General features: G+C 39.4%; 2 protein-coding genes across 3 annotated transcripts in view; one reads left to right on the forward strand and one right to left on the reverse strand.

Annotated features, from left to right (window-relative positions):
- Positions 1 to 4,728, forward strand: part of ptdss2 (phosphatidylserine synthase 2) — a 44,018-nt gene extending 39,290 nt beyond the window's left edge. For both annotated transcript variants that reach the window (XM_014030976.1, XM_014030973.1), the window contains exon 13: positions 3,474 to 4,728. In XM_014030976.1, the coding sequence (XP_013886430.1) occupies positions 3,474 to 3,627 (154 nt within the window). In that variant the 3' untranslated portion in view covers positions 3,628 to 4,728. The remainder of the gene's footprint in view (positions 1 to 3,473) is intronic.
- Positions 4,729 to 10,558: 5,830 nt separating this feature from the next.
- The window catches only part of tmem168b (transmembrane protein 168b), a 10,972-nt gene continuing 2,570 nt past the window's right edge, over positions 10,559 to 18,960 (reverse strand). The window contains exons 2-4 of the mRNA XM_014030977.1: positions 14,370 to 14,512; positions 14,009 to 14,283; positions 10,559 to 11,798 (exon numbers count right to left, since the gene is read on the reverse strand). Of these exons, the coding sequence (XP_013886431.1) occupies positions 11,251 to 11,798; positions 14,009 to 14,283; positions 14,370 to 14,512 (966 nt within the window). The 3' untranslated portion in view covers positions 10,559 to 11,250. The remainder of the gene's footprint in view (positions 11,799 to 14,008; positions 14,284 to 14,369; positions 14,513 to 18,960) is intronic.

Here is an 18,960-nt window from a genome sequence, read left to right on the forward strand (position 1 = left end):
TTGTTTAGGTGTCAATGATGGTTTTCTTTTAGCTTTCCTGTATTGAAATCCCATTTCCTTTAGGTGATTTCTTGCAGTTTGGTCACATACATTGGCTCCAGCTTCCTCTCATTTATGCTTCATCTGTTTAGTTGTACTTTTTCGATTTTCAAAACAAATGGACTTAAGTTGTTTGTCTTGTCGCTTTGATGTCTTTCATGGTCTATCAGTATGCTTGGCTTTAACAACCATTCCATGCTGTTTGTATTTGGTCCATATCTTGGATACAGCTGACTGTGAACTGCCCACATCTTTACCAACCATGTGTGAAGAGTTTTACCTTCAAGAAGTTTCACAATCCTCTCTTTTGGTTCAAGAGACATTTCTCTTGTTGGAACCATGGTTCTTGCCACTCCACTTVGTCCAGCAGCCCTCCAAGGTGTCATGACTGCAGGTGTTTTTAACTGCAGACTAACAAGCAGATCTAATCTGAGGCAGTTGTCCATTTAGGGAAATGAAACTGACTGGGTGTGTCCTTATTTTATACCTCCAATTTGAGTGATTCCATACTTTTTTCCTCAGAATTGAGTGATTCCATATTTTTTTTTCCCTGTGCTTGGTCAATAAAAGTAACATTAGCTATGTTTACATGCACAAAATTTTTTGATCGGATTGAAATGTATTCGGATTAAATAATCCGGATGTACTGTTTAAATGGACACAATCCAATCATGAAAAGTGTTTACATGCACCGGACTTTTATTCAGAATAAAAGTCGGGACATGCGCATTGTTGTAAACTGTTAGCTCTACTTCTGTGTTACAAACGTAAACAAAGCTCCTCTGTGTGCTCAGGACAGACCCGTGTCAGCTTTTAATAACGTAGAGACGTCGTTACTCGTCTCCTCGGTTGAAATGCAGCCTGCAGATGAAGCAATACATGCTTTTTATTTTTACTTTTTGTGAAGCAACGTCTGCTGTTTGCCTCGTTTTTCATCTGTTAAGAGAGCGAGGAGGAAAAGTTCTACGTGGTGCAGCGCAGCTGGAGCACTGCTGTCCCGCCTCCTCTAACCAGGTGAATGAAAGTCAGCAGACATGCGCACCACAGGTCTGTTTTCTACAATCAGAATAAGATGATCCGATTAAGTGTTTACATGAACGTCATTCCGATTATCAGTCGGCATAACCCACCCTTTTCATTTGGATTAAAAATTCATTCGGATCGAGCTCAATCAGATCTGAATAATCGGAACAGGCTGTTTACATGACGTATTTTTATTCCGAACGGCCGTTTAATCCGATTACTTTTGTCCATGTAAACGTAGCTATTGACTGACTTCCACAATGTTTTCTCTTCATTTTTTTGAGTGTTCCTGAAAGCCAACAAGTTGCACTTTGGAATGACCTTATTATTGTATCATGTTTTTGATCTGAATTTGTTTTACAGAATGAAATGTCTGAATGAGTGCTCATCCAAGACTGGTGATTCCATACTTTTTGCCAGAGGTTGTATTTGACTCATTTATTGCTTTGACATCTCTGACTTGCCAAATTTTTAAACCAATTTTATTTTCACTTTCATAGTTTCATCTTAAAATGTTTGTAGTTTTAACTGTCTTAGATGTTCAGAAATGGATTTTACCAGCTTCTAGCCAAGATTCTGATGTTTCTGTAGATGCCAAACATGTCTATGTTTAACTAAAAGAACTTAATAGAGTTAACGTGGAAATCTGGGGGTTTGGGTTTAAGAGATGAGTGAACCAGGTAGCTGGCCGAACATTGGTCACTCGCGGGCCGCCAGTTGAATAGTCCTGGTGAAGAGCTACAGGATGAATCTGTTGTTGTTGGATGTCAACGAGGCATCTGGCCTGTTCACTCATGCTGCTTAAAATGAGGTGAACTTGTGTGGATATGGAGCAACTCTTCATTGTGTCGTTGGTAGGGGTGTAACGATACATAAAACTCTCAAGATGAGACGAGATTTTAATATTAGTTTCAAGAAAACCTTAAAGATCTATTTTATGCTGCAAAAATGATTTTATTCTGTTTTAACATTTTTTATTACAAACTCAACTGATATCTTCCTTATTCTAAGACATTTAAACTTACTGAAAATTCAACAAATAAAAAAAACTAAATGTTATTTTTTTCCTTTTAAGAACATCTATCAGATCTCTCTCAAGGGCTCTGGTCCGACCGCTTTAGGAAGAGGGGGGGGCTCGCTACTCGCAGAAGAGATGAGGAGAAAAGTGCTTGGAAAGGGCTGTTGCCAAAGCTTCTAAAAGTCTCCAAAAACACTGGGAAAATTCACTAGATTTGTCGCTAGTAGGGGTGTAAGAAAATATCGATACACTGAAATATCGCGATATTTCATTTCCCGATACTGTATTCTAAAGCCCTGTATCGATTTTTTTTATTAAGGTTTAAATTGTCAACTTTCCTGCCAGCCGTTCATTTTTATGTTGTAGTTCAGCCTCTGACCACTAGTTGGCAGCAGTGAGCCAGACAATTGGCTCCTCTACCTCTTGAGGTAGAGGCCATTGTTAAGTGTTGGGTGACCATATTGTAAATTAATATTAAAAACTAAAAGCTGCAAAAAATATATTTTCAAACTATTTATTATCAAATTTAGTCTAATAATTGAAAACATGGATGAAATAAGAAATATGAAACAAATAAAATACACACAAAGCAGAACACAGCTAAATGTATCAAAAGCATGTCTCTGTAATATTAGAATTTTCTGAGACAATGAATTTTGGTTTTTCATTTTTTTCCTCTTCAAGAGGTTTTTATTTAATAGAATTTTGGACAAAAAAATCGCAATATATCGCCTTGCTTATAGTATCGCAATATATCGGGATATATCGTATCGTGACCCCTCTGTCATGATATGTATCGTATCTCCAAATTCTTGCCAATACACAGCCCAAGTTGCTAGAGGGGTCTAAAAAGTTGCTAGATCTAGTGACAAAGTCGCTAAGTTGGCAACACTGTTAGCGAGACAACAATTACCTCTCAACGAGAGATCGCGAGAGTTTAGTATCGCAAGATTTCATACGAGATCTCGTTACACCCCTAGTCGTTGGGTCATATCATTGATAATGTGACACAGGGCTTTAATTATCACACTAAAAAGATATACAAATATTTTGTAGATGAAATGGCAGAGGCTGACCTCTACACACTTACTGACTATTTTTAGACTGACGAGCTCCATTCTGATCCAGTTTAGAAAAACATTTAAGCTGTGGTCAATGTTTTTTGTAGGTCGGTGCGAGATTTTTGTGAAAGTGAATGTTTTAATTAGGCTTGGGTGGTATGAAATATTAGGAACGTGATCTTAAAGATTTTATTTTGGTGCAGAGCCAAATCCAAAGTTGATCATTTTCTGGTCGTTTTTCCAAGGAAACAAGTTAAGCAGTAAAATGAAGCAGAACTGTTACCAAGAGTGATTTTTCTCTTTCTAACTCTTTCCTTTGATCCCCTTCACAGTGACATCACACTCCGCTACAAAGAGACCCGTCGACGCAAACAGGAAGCGCCCGGGGACTGGGACTGCCCTCTGGGTAATGGCAGCACCGGGGCTTCATCTGGGAGAAGCAAACTGAACGGGAGCTCTGAGACGCTGCGCCAGAGGAAGTCCTGAAAGGAAGTCCTGGGGCGGTGGGGTTAACCGAGGAAAGAGGGGGAGCTGTTACACAAAGATGAACGTAGAGGCAAACAGATGGACACAAACTGTTCCTGTGCCTACAAGAACCAAGTAAACATTCAGCTGAGGCTTGTTTTATTTGTATCCTGTAGTTATTTTCACACTACAAACAAATACCTCTGTCTTATTCTTTTTCTTTTAACATATTCATGGAGCTATAAACTGTAAAAGGTGCGTTTTTGTGCTGGTACTGTCTTGTGTACTGGGTGACATGGCAGATAAACCAGTGGGAGGAGGGTTAAAGATACACTCTTATCACAATTTTTGTCTTTTTTTTTCTTTTAATAAACCAGAGGGGAGGGTCAGCAGCAGTAAACGTGATGTTCTCTGTCCTGCAGGTGACAAAAGAGCAAGTGTTTCTACGTTTCGTGAATTTTTGCCCATATGATTGCTGATCTAGAGTCTGTAGTCTATGCAATCTTCTGGGACTTATTTAAACTCAGCCATCATGTCATTGTTCTTTTAATGTTATGTTTAGAAAGTTCAACACATTTTATTTTTAAAGGAATGTTTTGGAGCATGTTGCATTCCAGGTACACACAACGTTTACATGTGGGAGACAACCATGCTTTTTTTTTTTTTTTTTTCCCAGTTCAGGGTTGGTTCCTGAGAGCTCAGAGACTCGAGCCTTTCTGTTCTCTCAGGTATTGTTCTTGGAAATAATGTTTTTGTTATTCCAACCAAGATGTTGTAGTTAACCTGCTGATATTAGAAGCGAGGTGTAGTTTGGGTCCTCTGTAGAAGTTCTCACTTATTTCTTTTCAGTTGAATGATTCAGACACTAAATGTTGCTCGGGTTTCTGAGAAACCTGCAGTACTCCTAAAAAAAAACAAACAAAAAACCCCAGAATGCTCACATTGTCAACAGTCGTGCTGACAGAAACATGAGTTTTATCTCTTGATGTTTGATGGTAAAAAGCAGAGATGGATGTGTTTGTTTCATTAACTGTTTGGACTCTGTTTTCCAGCACAATCACATCAGATTTCACTAACTGTTGATGTCAAAAGTTGTGTAATTTTAATAAAAATGCAACGCTACAAGGTGGTTGAATTAGCTAAAGCCAACAGAAGCAGTGAGGGGTAAGATGTTTGCTTTGGTTTCAGTTGCAATCAAAAACATTTGGGTTCCTAGAAATAATTATAATTTTGTTTTTTTTTTTGTTTTTTTTTACAAAAGATGATCACTAAAGATGATTACTACAACTAAACTTAAATGACTGTCTTAAATCTACTATTTAATAGCTCTAAATGCAGAACTCTAGTTGTAAATAAATTGACTAAACGTAGCACAAAAAGTAAAAATATACATTTTTTGGCAACAATACTTGGTAGTAAATCTGGTAGTGTTTTGAAGGCATGTTAACACTTAAATGGTTTGTTAGGAAAATGCATTTTAGTGCTGAGCAGCAGAGATAAGTTATGTGGGTTGCTGCTGTGATAAATGATTGATTGATTGATGGATGGATGATGCCTTTATTGTCATTGTACGAAGCACAATGAAATTACATTTAAGATCACCCATTCAAGAAGACACACCTGACAAAACCATGGGGGAACAGGTGGTCATGCAGCAACCAGCAGGGGTCGCACTACCTTTAAAAAGGAAAAAAAAAAAAACAGGTTAGACGAGGGGAAAAAAATCCTATCAAGGAAATATGATACACTGTGGTGTTTCTGAAAAAACCTCAACAAGCAAGAGCACATTTATTAGCCAGAGGAGTAAGTGAGTTAGAGGGAATGAGTCCGAAGAACCCGTAGTTCAGAAAATTGGTTTGAATTGTTCATTCTGTTCAAATCTTCTCTAACATCTTATTTTCCTGTTACTCTCTTTGTGTTTGTAGGATCACATGATTGAGGTCTGAACAAACAAAGCAGTTAACTGCGATTTATTTCTTAAACTGTGGCTTCTGTAGCGTGTGGAAGAGCCATACACAGCCACAACAGCAAAACAGACCCTGGCTCACCAGGAGCTCAAACAAGTAGCTGAGGAGAAAACATTTGGCAAGTTTGTTCATAGATTCAACCCACACTCTCCACTCTGCTGCTCATCCCAGAAATGCATTTTCCCAACATGTGTTTCCCCATTTAAGAGGAAATAAAGAGACTTTCCAACAGTCCAGGTTTTATTGCCAAGAAAAGAAATAAAACTTTGCTTCCTTTATGTGCCACAACATTTACAGTTAGCAGCAGTTTATTTATTTTAGGGTTTTGTTTTTGTTTAGTTTTCTTCAAATAAAAAAGCCAAATCTTTGGTGTTCATTGTGAAACTGTTGGGTTTTAAAATGTGTTTAATGTGTGGGAATTTATTGAACAAATCAGGTTTGGGGAATATTACAAATTTAAAGTTGAATTATTTTAGCTGCAGTTGTAAGAAATGTTCATATAATTTATATAATAGGGTTAGAATATTTGCCACAAACCTTTCATAGGAGACGATTTAAACTAAGCTTCATATTTAAAGCTCAAACAGAAACAAAAAACAAATCAGCACCTGTTACCAAAAACTGAATTCATCTCTCAACGTTCTGTTCCCAGTGACTGTTACAGAAGTGATGCTAACTTTTGTTAGCACAGCTCCAAATGTTCCTTTTGTGAACTTTCAGTCGTTTTCTGCTTAATGTAATCAGCACTCAGCTGTCTTAAATTAAAACAAGGAGAATTTTAGTTTAATAAACATTAAACTGACATTCTCAGACCAGTTCCTACTGTCAGATTTGAAACTTTAAATGTGTTCTCTTAAATTTTCTGTGATTTTTTTTAATTCATGGTTTGTTTGTTTGTTTTTTGTAGCAATTTGAAGTTTAGATGTGAGTTAGTTCATCAACGCTGAAACCACAAACATGTTTTAGAAAGCAGGGCTTAAATGGGTGAAATCAAATTTTTTTCTGTTTAAGGTTTCTGGTCAGTTTTACTTTCAGCCACATGGAGATGCTAGATCCTACAGCTGTGTCCAGTCACATGGACAGGGACTGACAGCATGATTTGTTTTTTATGTAGTTTGTGTATATGTGAACATGTTAAAGATTACAACAAAACATATGCTGCTGCTCTGCATAATTTTATAATGTTTTCAATAAAATCAGTATAAAATCTGAATCATGGTCTTGCTTCTTATTCAAAAAAAATCTCTCTGAGTTAGTAAATGTAGTTTTTCCTTTTTCATGCAATCCTAAGTTTTATCTGTGTTTCACATGTTACTTAATCACCACAGTAACACGTTCTGATGAAGTGAACAGGTTTGTTATCTTTCGATCAGAAGCCAACAACTCTTCCTTGATGCCAGAAGGGAATGTGAAAATTCCAGTTTCATATTTTCAGGAGGGCATAAAGTCCAGAGCTTAACGTGAGTGATTACTAAAAGTAAATCTTCCAGGTTTCTATCAACAGAATGATTTCTGACCAGAGTTTCTGTCTGCAGCAGATATTTTGTCCCCATTGCTCAGGTCATCGAGGACAAGGCCACACCTTTTTTCAGTTTTAGAGTTTTACATATCAGGACATAAAATGATCAGATATTTACCAAATTCTAAAATGATCTAAACTAGTTTTTGGCAGCAACAACTCTCAGTAGTGTCTTTCTGTCTGACTTCCAGTCCTTTACATCATTGTGGCTCGTTCTCTACAAAGTGACTTCAGTTCCATGAAGTTAGACATTAGTGTGTTTTCTTTCTGGGTCACACAACACTTCAGTCGGGCTGAGGTCTGTGCCTGGACCTGGACTGGACCATTGCAGCACCGTGATTCTTTTTTATTTTTTACAGATTCCGTTGTAGATTGTTTTGTTGTGTTTTGGTTTTGGGATCATTGTCCTGTTTCATGGCCCAGTTTACCTTGAGCTTCAACTGTCAGACAGACAGTTTTACATTTGACTCCAAAATGCTTTGGTCTACAGGAGGTTACATTTAACTCGATCCCTCCCCAGTCCCCACCACTGGGTTTGACAGCTGGTATGAGTTGTTTGTGCTTCAATCCCTGGCAAAAATTATGGAATGACCGGCCTCGGAGAACGTTCATTCAGTTGTTTAATTTTGTAGAAAAAAAAAAGCAGAGCACAGACATGACACAAAACTAAAATCATTTCAAATGGCAACTTTCTGCCTTTAAGAAACACTACAAGAAATCAAGAAAACAATGTGGTGTCAGTAACAGTTCATTTTAGACCCATTTCACTCGTTCTCTTAGTCTGATCAAATTTTCTGTTCCTCTTGACTTTACCAGTCATAAGGGTGGTAGTAGAAGAAGAAGAAAAGAAGAAGGATTACAAAAACCCCTGAAAGGCACATGGAAGAAGAAGGTTTTGTAAGTTATTTACTTTTGTCCAAACCCTGAGGCAAAAAGGGAAAAAAAAATCTGACTTGTTTTGGGGCTTAGTACGTCCGAAACCACCAAAGCGAAACTAAAATTAGGCAGATTTTTACACGAATGACTCCATTTATTGCCATTTAAGATCTGATTCTTCACCTAAAAACATCTCAAAACTTCTTTTAGAGCCAGACTTATAAAAATACTAAAAGTCAGATTTTTTTCCCCCTAATCCTGAGGATTTAGACAAAAAAAAAACTTGGAAAACTTATTTTGTCCTCCATTTGCCTTTCAGGGCTTAAAAAAATAAGAAAATAACTTTTAACTTAATATTATTATAATTATTTTTACTCACCTTATGACTGTTAAAGTCAAGAGAAACAGAAAATTTGATCAGACTTAGAAAATGGGTCTGCAAAAAAATTTTCCTCTAGCTCTTGCCTTTCAGGGTCTACGGAGCCCCCAAGGTGACATGGGGGTGGGGGGGGGGTGTTATTTTGCGTTCCCACTCAATACAATTGCATTACCTCACATTACTTTTGCGTTATCTCACAACATCTTTGCGTTATCTCACAAACGTTTGCATTCCCTCGCAAAATTGTTTTGTGTTCCCACCCAAAAGTTTGTTTTGTATATGAACTGAATTAAATCAGACTTTTATTTTGAAATATTCAGTTACCAAAACAGGATGTGTCGCCACAAGTTCATGAAACAGACATGGATGCTGAGTGGCTGCACTGTGTTAAAATATTGGCATTAGTGATGTGACGTTCACAACGATCCAAATCTTTTGAACGCCTCTTCACAACAAACGATAGGAGCCGAGTCGCGGGCAGTAACGAGCCATTTGTAGTTTTATTTATTTATTCCTCATATAATCTTTATTTTTTCATCCTTAAATTGGTTGAGCTTTGCTTTTTCACAGAAAACAGGCAGAGCAGTGGAGTACAGAAGCTCACAGGAAAGGGGGTTTCTGCTTGACAAGACACATGGTTCCACCTACATAATGTCGCCATACATGATGATGTATTTCCCTACGTCATGATGTAACTCGTTAAAATCGAACGGCTCTTTTGAACAGCTTTATGAAACAAATGGCTCCCCAAGATCCAGATCCCTTCAAAGAGCCATTTATCCCATCACTAATCGTCATGTGACATACTGCCATGCATGGCTGTGTAATATATTCATTCTGAAGCTGAATTAAAGTAGGAGGCTAACTTGCTAATGGTGAGCATGTGAATTTGTTAATAAATCAGCAGGCACAACAGTGATAAATGACTTGTGAGGGAACGCAAAAGGTATTGTGAGGTAACTAGGGTTGGGCAATATTGGCCAAAAAATAAATCACGATTAATTGTGGTATTTAGCCGATAACGATTCATTTGATGATTAATCCCCTGGAGTCCCTGGACACCCTTATGTCCTAGTCACATGACCAATTTAGTGGGAAAGACTTGCACTTTGTTAAAATCTGTTCCAAATTGTGTCAAAATTACAGACTGCAGGCTATGCATCAAACTTTAAATTGTGTTGGTAGATAAATAAATTACAGAACTTTTTTGTTAGTCACATTCGACGCGGAAAGGAGCACCAAGCGCACTGACTGGAGGAATCTTCAGTCCGCCTGTTGGCATTAATCGTCTTAATCGTCAAGCGCCAAAAAAATAATCGTTTAGTGTTTTTTCTGGCGATTAATTGCACACGATACGATTATGCCCAACCCTAGAGGTAACGCAATACTATTGCGTGGGAACGCAAAAGAAAAAAAAAATTCCTACGTCTCCTTGCGGGCTCCGTACACATCCAAGAGATGAACCGTACGGAACAAAAACCTGGAAAACAAGGATAGCTGGTAAAGTCCCAGATCCTGATGTGACAGTATGCCCTGCTGGTGTGGGAGCAAGCATCACACCAACACCTCTCCTCTCTGCTTCCCTTGCTCGCTCAGCATGCAGAGCTTGTTCCTTTTTAGGGTTTCACCAGCCAATCAGAACTGAAAGGAGACATAATTGAAGCACTGATTCACAACAGTGACACAAAGAGTAAAACTTAAACTGATAATCTACAATTAAACTTAACATTTAACACCTGAGCTAACACCTCACAGTACGCTTACATATCCACTTCCACAGACCAAAACCAGGCATACTGGTAACTAAAGTGTCCCCTGTGTGAGTGGTTGTGTGATTCATCTCTACGTGTCCCTGTGATGGTCTTGCAACATGTCCAGGATGTCTCTCGCCTCTCACAGTGACTGCTGAGAGATAAATCAACTGTGACCTACCAGTTCTAGGGCGACTCCCCTAACCACTCCTCCCCAGCCGCCCAAATTGTTGTTGTTGATCAAACTGAGGTTTGGCTTAGCTTGTCACAACAAAGAAAATTGTCCTGATGCATCTCAGTAATCCAGGTAAAAAATCAAAAAAAAATTGTATAGGTCCTCTGGACGGGTTCTTCTCTAATGAAACGTTTCATTAGAGAAGAACCCGTCCAGAAGACCTATACAATTTTTTTCTTTTTAACAAAGAAAATTAGTTCCTCAAATTCAAGAATCATAAAAAAATGTTGCACTTTCCTTTTATTGCATAGAGTAACCTGGTTTTGATCAGCACTTTCCAATGTGTTGAACAGATTATTAAACTTGCATAGTACAAGAAGGAGTAATAAAGAAGTAGTCCTGAGGTTCATTATGAAACAAGCTCTGCTTAGACTATGAAACTGCTGGAGTGAATTTAGAACAATTTGTTCAAAAACATTTGCGCAAACACAAAGCAGTGCATTAGCAAAGAGTGGTGAGAAGCAGTAAAAATACAGAATACAAAAGTAATCATTTCATATAAAAACAACAGAGGAGAGTAATGAGCTCTGGGAGCGGGCTGCTGATAAATGAAGCCTGAGAAATGAAAACGTACCGTGGCTGCGAGCTTTCAGCTGAGCCGAGTTCAATCAAATGAAGGCAACAAATGAACTCTGATCCAACAGTGAGCATAAAGTTAAAATGTGCAAAATATTGTGCTCAGTCTTGCCTCTGTACTTCTGATAAGTTAAAGCTTTAATGAATCAAACTTTGTTCAACAAATATAAAAAAGGGAATTTAAAAAAGACTAAATATTTAAAGTAACCAACTCATTGTTCAGTAACTGTCAGGACGCTGTTTGGCGACAAGTTTAAAATCTAAAAACTGGCTATATTTCAAAAATATAAATTCTGTTTAGTGTGTCAAACAAAAACAAAAACAAAGCAAAGCAGCCTCTGTTATGAGCGGACCAGTTTGAAGCCCTGCTCAGTATCCAGGACAGCTGGTGGGAACCAGTTCAGTTTGATTCTCTTCACATATCGCAGACAGAAGCTGCAGAGCCACGTTGAGTTCTGCTCGCTGGGCCACAGCACCAGCTGCACCACCGGGTACATGATCTGAGGGAAGTACATGCTCCAGTGGTTGGTGACATCACTTCCTGTGGGCAGGGGCAGGGTGTAGTCGCTCCAGTGTTTGGAGATGCCGTAGTTGGCAGAAACCACCCTGCCCCTCTCGGACCACTGGATGCTACTGTTGGGGTTGCAGTTGTACTCCACCCACTGGGAGGTGAAGTCTCCGAGCTGAGGGGCATCCTCCAGCTCCACGTTCCCCTCTCTGGTGAGTGTCGCGCCCTGCACGGCCACGTACGGACCCTCCACGCTCCTGACCTCCTTCACCCAGGGCAACGAGTTGTCGCAGTCGAGTACAACAATGAGGCGCGAATAGGAGCTGCTGTTCTTCTCCCGCCACCAATCCAAGAGCTGATTAAGGCGAAGGACGTCCCCACCTGACAAGCACACAAACCAGCTGATTATGTTTAGGACAAACGCTGTAAACTTTTTCTGTTTTTGCAATTAATGTTGTGTAACCTCTGTGTATCCCTGCCAGTCTTGGCCAGGACTCCCTTGCAAAAGAGATTCTTAATCTCAATAGTATTTTCCTGGTGAAATAAAGTTTTAATAATAATAACAAACTTCAAAACCCTTCATTATACTGTAACCCTAATTCTGACAAAGACTGGAATTTGCGTAAAAGGTAAATAAAAACAGAATGCAATGATTTGAACATTTCCTAAACTTGTGTTTTTCACAGAAAACAGTAAACATATCTAATGTTGGAAATAACATTTATGGGAAAACAAGAATTTTAAATTTGATGGCAAAAACTAGCCTGGTTTAAACCAGACCCTGTCCTTCACTTTGCTTCGTACGAGGGTCTGGACTTGATGCATAGAGAATCGATTTCTTGCAGGAGGCGTGGCCTCTGCTGAAGTTTAAAATGATTGGATCAGTTGGCTGCAACGTATGTCGCTGTGACAGAGGCTAAGCTAAGAAGCTAACCAGAAATCTCGTGTGCTGTAAACAACCCTACTGAGAGGAGAAATATACTGAGCTGAACGAGACGACTGTAAATGAGAGCTGCTGCTTTGTCAGACAAATTTATTTTAATTTGAAGCCTTATCAACACAGACTGGCTTCATTCACTTCCTCCACTGCTGTATGCTAAAATAACTAGCAGACACTGCGCAGAACATCGACGTCGTTCAAAACTCCTCCTTCTGTTTGCTGATTGGTCCAGGTAATATAAACTACAAGAGACACTGCGCAGAAAACTGATATTCTGTTCTCTGATTGGCCCGGCTAAAAATCTGCCAGTGAAGTCCATCTCAATGGGAGAAGTCCCAGATGGACTTTTTTTCATGCATCGGACTTTTATTCAGAATAAAAGTCCAGACATGTGCAGTGTTGTAAACTTTCAGCTCTACTTCTGTGTTACAAACGTAAACAAAGCTCCTTCGTACGCTCAGGATGGACCCGTGTCAGCTTTTAATAACGTAGAGACGTCGTTACTCGTCTCCTCAGTTGAGCTGCAGCCTGCAGATGAAGCAATACGTGTTTTTTATTTTTATTTTTTGCGAAGCAACGTCTGCTGTTTGCCTCCTTTTTCATCTGTTAAGAGAGCGAGGAGGAAAAGTTCTGTGCGTTGTGCAGCGCAGCTGGAGCACTGCTGCCCCGCCTCCTCTAAGAGCAGAACCAGGTGAATGAAAGTCAGCAGACATGCACACTGGTCAGTTTTCAACAATCAGAATAAGATGATCCGATTAAGTGTTTACATAAACGTCATTCCGATTATCAATCGGCATAACCCACCCAACTCATTCGGATTAAAAATTCATTCGGATCGAGCTCAATCGAATCAGAATAATCGAACGGGCTGTTTACGACTCATTTTTTATTCCGAATGACCTTTTAATCCTATTACTTTTGTCCATGTAAACGTAGCAGACAGACAACAAATATTACATTTATAGTATTACAACTAAAACCGCTTTTGACGCTGCCACCGCAGTTTGTCCTTCGTGAGCCTTCGTAGACAAGATGGCGGTGCAAGATGGCGGTTGCCTGTACTGGCGACCTGCGGCCATGGAGATATAAACAGCTTTTTATAAGGCAAAAATAATAAAACAAGGTCTTTGTCTGCAATGATTAGACATGTTTTTTATTATTGTCATTAGTGATTATCTCAATTTCCGCTAAAAGTATTGACAAAATCCTACACACTGTGCCTTTAAACAGGCACTGCATGCTCCTGTGGTGGCTAACAGCTGTTAGCACAACACTAGCTAACCTAAACTGGCTTATTTTATCCCCCAGAACATCACAAAATCCTCCAACTCCCTGAAGATGTCGGGCTGCAGCCAGGCCAGTTTCCTCCTTTTCCAGCCACTTTACATTTATCCGTTTTGTCTCTGCTAATTAAATTTGTCTTGACCATCATCATCAACCGGCCGGAAAATATTAAAATGGTTACAGATCGTTCCCAGTCAGAGCACTTTAAGCCCTGCAAACTGGCCCGGGAATCTAACCAATTCAGAGGATTTTCTGAACCCATTTTGAATTGGGAAAAAAAACATTTCAATGGATTGATGAACCAATATTTGTACCCAACAGCAACAAAACAGAAATGCATCCACTGAGTAAAGAACATGAGTTTTACCTGCCAGCGCCCACTCTCCAGAGCGATGTGTGTGACCACTGTAGAAGATCACGTATGTATCATGTCGAGGCCCGTCAGCTGTGCGGAACTCCAGGAAGGATTTGATTTTGGCCTGCAGAGTGTCCAGGGTCAACCCACTTGTGGAATAATCACAGCCAAAGTTTTCGATCAGGTGGCAGGCGAAGAAACGCTGAATGTTGCTCAACATGCCCGTGGAGCGCCTGTTCAGCTGATCCACCTGACCTGGAGGTAGCAGCATGGGCTGACCATCAGGACTGAACAGAAAGACGAGATAAAAATTACAACTATGTCAGGTCTTTGTGGACCATTTTAGGATAAAGTGATTTGACTTTTGCAGCACCTGCAGAAGTTAGTAGGGATGACCACCGCATAGCCCACACAGGTTCCCCCCAAGCTGTTCCCCAGCTCATAGAAGAGTCCATGAAAGAGAGACTCCAGGAGCAGAATGAGCAGAAAGGTACTCATAAAGATGCAGCTGGAAGCCTGCCGAGTAAATTCAGTCAGTGAGAGACACAGAAACTGCTTTAAAACAAGGTAAAGTAGGCAGCATCGGCCTTTAATTTAGCACATCATCAGATATTCTCAAGCACTGAATGCCTAATTTATTAGTAAACAATCGTGAGGAAGATTTGCTGTTTTCTAAAGCAATTTTTATGGAAACCTTACTCATTCTGAGTTACAGTAACCATTAACCAGACATTTAATCATGCAGGTTGTGAATTGTTCAAAACCATTGAAAAACTGCATATTTTGATCATGATTTTGTGACTTCAACCAAAGATGTTGCACAATGTTTAACACTCAGTATGTGTTGAGGACTCCCAGCTACTACCACATTTTAGCTCAATATTTGTAGAACTGAGTGAGTACTAGTCATTTTTACCTCCGCCAAGGAGGTAATGTTTTCGGTTGCGTATGTCGGTCTGTCTGTGGACAGCATTACTCAAAAACCTGTGGACGGATTGTCATGACATTTACAACACATGTGGGTACTGGCCCAAGGAACACACCATTAAATTTTGGTGATGTTCCCGATCACGATGCGGACACAGGACCTTTTTTTTCTATTAATCCTCTGAGATCAGGAAACCTGTGATGCTTACACAGGGCTTCTGTAAAAAACAGTGACAGACTTCAGTGTTCATTTGAACTGGATTACACAGCACGGACTTCAAACTTTATAAAAGTAATGTTAAAACCAGATGTAATGATGAATAATTCTTGCCATAATGTGCGCATTTTTACGCATTTAGAGAACGTCTTCTGACCAGGAAGTAAATGAAACCTATTTTTCCCATTTCCTCAAACACACGACACAAGTGGATTTTATTCTGAGATCAGAAGTTTCAGAAAGTAAAGATGCAGTTTCAACCCGACTTCCACAGAATGACTTATCTTGCTCAGACTTCCACATTTATCACTGGATTTATTGTGCATTTCCTGCGCATTCTTCTCCGAGCTCCTCACACTGGACGGGACAAGACCGAACCGGTCAGAGGCAGGGAACCGACCTTATACCACACTTGAGGCGAGGTGGAGAAAGCGGGCCCTCCTCTGAATGCATCCAGAAGAGTCCGGTCTGCTTTGATTTAGAACCTCTTCAGGGACCAGATAAGAAACAAAAATCTTTTGTGGATCTGAAAATAAAAAGCTTCCATCCAGCTGTAACTTGTTCAGTGAGGTTTACACCGCGCTGTTCTTATTTTTGACTTTTCCAGTCACCGGTGCCTCTGAGCGCTCATTCTCTGAGATAAAACTCCCCACTTATGCATCTAATGAGCCTCAAAAATACGTAATTTTACCAAAAAATAAAATAACATAAAATAGTCCGTATCACATGCGCAGGGATTGGGTATACAGGCAGACTGTCGGCCGTGGGTTTCAGCCCCGGGGCAGAGCAGGACGAAATGAGGAGGGGAGAAATTATAGTGGCAGAGCGGGTTGGAAGACGGTTTTTTGATGTTATTTATTGATTTTTAACGTCCTACAGGCTCTGAAATGTTAAATATGTTTGAAACTACATTTTTAGAAACGCCATAAAACTTAAAATATTTGGGAGATTGGTCTGTTAACTTCAGTCTACCATTAAATGAGGGGAAAATTACAGAGAGTCTGTACTACAACCTGAAAAGCTGCACTTGAGTGGGACACGGAACAGGAGAGACTGACAGGACTCGTGTTGTCCAGAATAAGAGTTCAAACTATCCAGTGTTCTGTGTGAGGGTCTGCTTCAGTCTACGACAGTACCAGGAAGCACTTTATGAAGAGAGTTAAACCATTACAAACTCATACAATGGGATAAAACAGACGTTTTACACGGTGAAATGTGACTGATGAAAACTTAGGAGCTTTATCCAACACCAGCTTGACGATGAATAACGCTGGGTGACGAGTCTGACTTTTCCCTTTTATTCCACATTGGACTCCACTGGGAAGAAACTCCGTGCATACTTCAATGTTCGCTACGTCAGAACAAATGTGTTTCCATCTCTGCTTTTGTGCATTTATCACAGGATGGGGGAAATTGGACTTGGCGAAGAAGATACTCAGCTTAGCCTGTTAGCCTTTGCGCTAGCCCTCACGCTATATTGCCTAATATGTATTAGCTCGGCGCTAACGCGACGAACAAGCTAAACTGAGGTCCTCCATCCATATTTTCAGTTGCAGGCTGAGTCATTTTTGTGTTCCCCTCTCTTCTCACGTGGATGGAGGACCTCAGTGACGAGAGAACGTGTAGCGCTGAGCTAATACATATATATGGTGATAGCTTCGGGGCTAACGCTAAAGCTAACAGGCTAAGCTGAGGTTGTTCTTCCATGAAGCAGCTCTGTTGTCCTCCATCCATATTTTCAGTTCCAGGCTGAGTCATTTCTACCTTCTCCTCTCTGTCAACGCTCTCTGGTTTCATTTAAAAGAGTCGATCATCAGATATTGTCCAAGATTAACCTTCAGGGTGGATATAGCTCGCTAGCAGCCTCGCACCGATGACCTAGTTGATGTCATCAATTTCCCAGAATGCTTTGCGTGTAAATAAAATTTCCCCGTCCGTGTAATATATTTTTAAACTTTTAGTTTAAAAATTATAAAAACTGAACATCCTACAGTATTTTTACAGTCTTTATTTTACAGTTAAAGTAGATGTTTATCATATAAAGTCTAATGTTACAACTAATCGGGGATCCCTTTAAGCAGACTGTAGTGAAAACGTCAAAGAAATAAAAATGCAGCAAAACAAAAGGCTGGAAAAAGTGCGAGGTACAGGTGATATTCAGAGGTTTTTTCTTTTTTCTTTTTCATTGTTTCTGAAGCGGGAACAGGACGTGAGAATCAACAAAGTGATTCAAGAGAGCCACAGGAAGCTGCCTACAGTCTATGAACACATTTTACTCAAACCTGACTGATGGTCAATAACCAGGTGTAACAATTACCTGTGGCTGCGAGCTGCTGGCTGAACCGAGCTGAGCTGGGCTTCTGTAAAACAGACAGAGGTGAAGGCAGAGAAGTCTGCTGAAGGACAGATGCAGGCTCAGGTGCTGTCTGTTAGTTATATCCAGAGGAGAGGACGATGCGAAGCAACATTTACTTATTTTCTACTCTTTTCACAAATGTTTAGACGAGCTAACTAAAAGTCCGTTCACTCAAACATCTGATTTCAAAATAAAATCCACATGTATCGTGTCTGCATATTCTGCATGCTACATGTTGCCATCTGCTTCTCAAACAGAACGATACTTTGTGACAGTATTTGTGTATAAATATACTTATATATATTTATTAAAATCGGTTGGCTAGGACTTCGACAAAGGGCTCTGGTGACTTATTCTGAAAATGCGGATGTTGTGTTTGTTCCTTTTCCTGTTGGTGTGACATGCTAGCTTGACTCTGGAGCAGCTCCGACCGGCGCAACGGACTGAACCATTGTCAGGCAGATGAGGGGGGGACAACTAATTTTCAAAAGACATAAATGCATTATTTTGCCTATAAAAATAATGTAGTTGCTTTCTCTTGGTAGTATGGCTTTACTTAAAATTATATATTTGTGAAATTCATTATTGGAGGGGTCCAATTTAGGGTTTTCCAATATTGGGGGAGTCAGGACCCCCCGCCCCCCGGGATTTACGCCCTTGGGCATAGTATACATTTATATTAGCCCACCTCTTCTCCTGTAAACTTATTCTCATCACTTAGTGATCAAGAAAATTATTCTGTTTCTTAGAAAACTAATGTATCCAACAACACTTTCTCTTACAATTCCTTTTTAGTTTCAAACCACTGAAACTTGAGACAGTTTTGTTTCAAGATTAAACTCCAATTTACAAGTGTAAAAGTAAAATTATGTTTATAATTTTACCAATGCACCAAGGTAGGATTAGTTTCTATTTGCAGAATTATTTCCTTTGAGAATGTCTTCTATATCAAAGTAAATGTATTACTGTATGATATCCTTAACTAATTTAAAAATCAATCAAACTGAATAGTGAATATTGTGAATTGTATCGAATCGATTTGGTAAATCTGAATCAATACCCAGCCCTAGTAGCAACACTCTGTTTACAAGCAGACATTCCCCTTTGACATCACTTCCTGTTACTTCACTGGCAAATAGCTCAACAACTGTTCAACTCCATCTTAGCGACGTGAAATTTCTTTTGCTATATTTTATCAATATCCTCTTTCTAAAAATGCATTCTTGTTTAATACAAAAGTTTAACGTCACAGGCACTTTAAGGATTTAAGTTAATTTTGACCTTGGTTTTGTGCTCACGCTCCTGTATTAACAAGTAAATCGTGTCTGCATTTGTGAATAATGAGACTCTTCTAGCTCCATATACAGGTGCTGGTCATAAAATTAGAATATCATGAAAAAGTAGATTTATATCAGTAATTCCATTTAAAATGTGAAACTTGTATATTATATTCATACATTACAT

This window comes from Austrofundulus limnaeus, unplaced genomic scaffold, assembly GCF_001266775.1.
Source record: "Austrofundulus limnaeus strain Quisiro unplaced genomic scaffold, Austrofundulus_limnaeus-1.0 Scaffold1152, whole genome shotgun sequence".
In the NCBI taxonomy this organism is placed as follows: domain Eukaryota; kingdom Metazoa; phylum Chordata; class Actinopteri; order Cyprinodontiformes; family Rivulidae; genus Austrofundulus; species Austrofundulus limnaeus.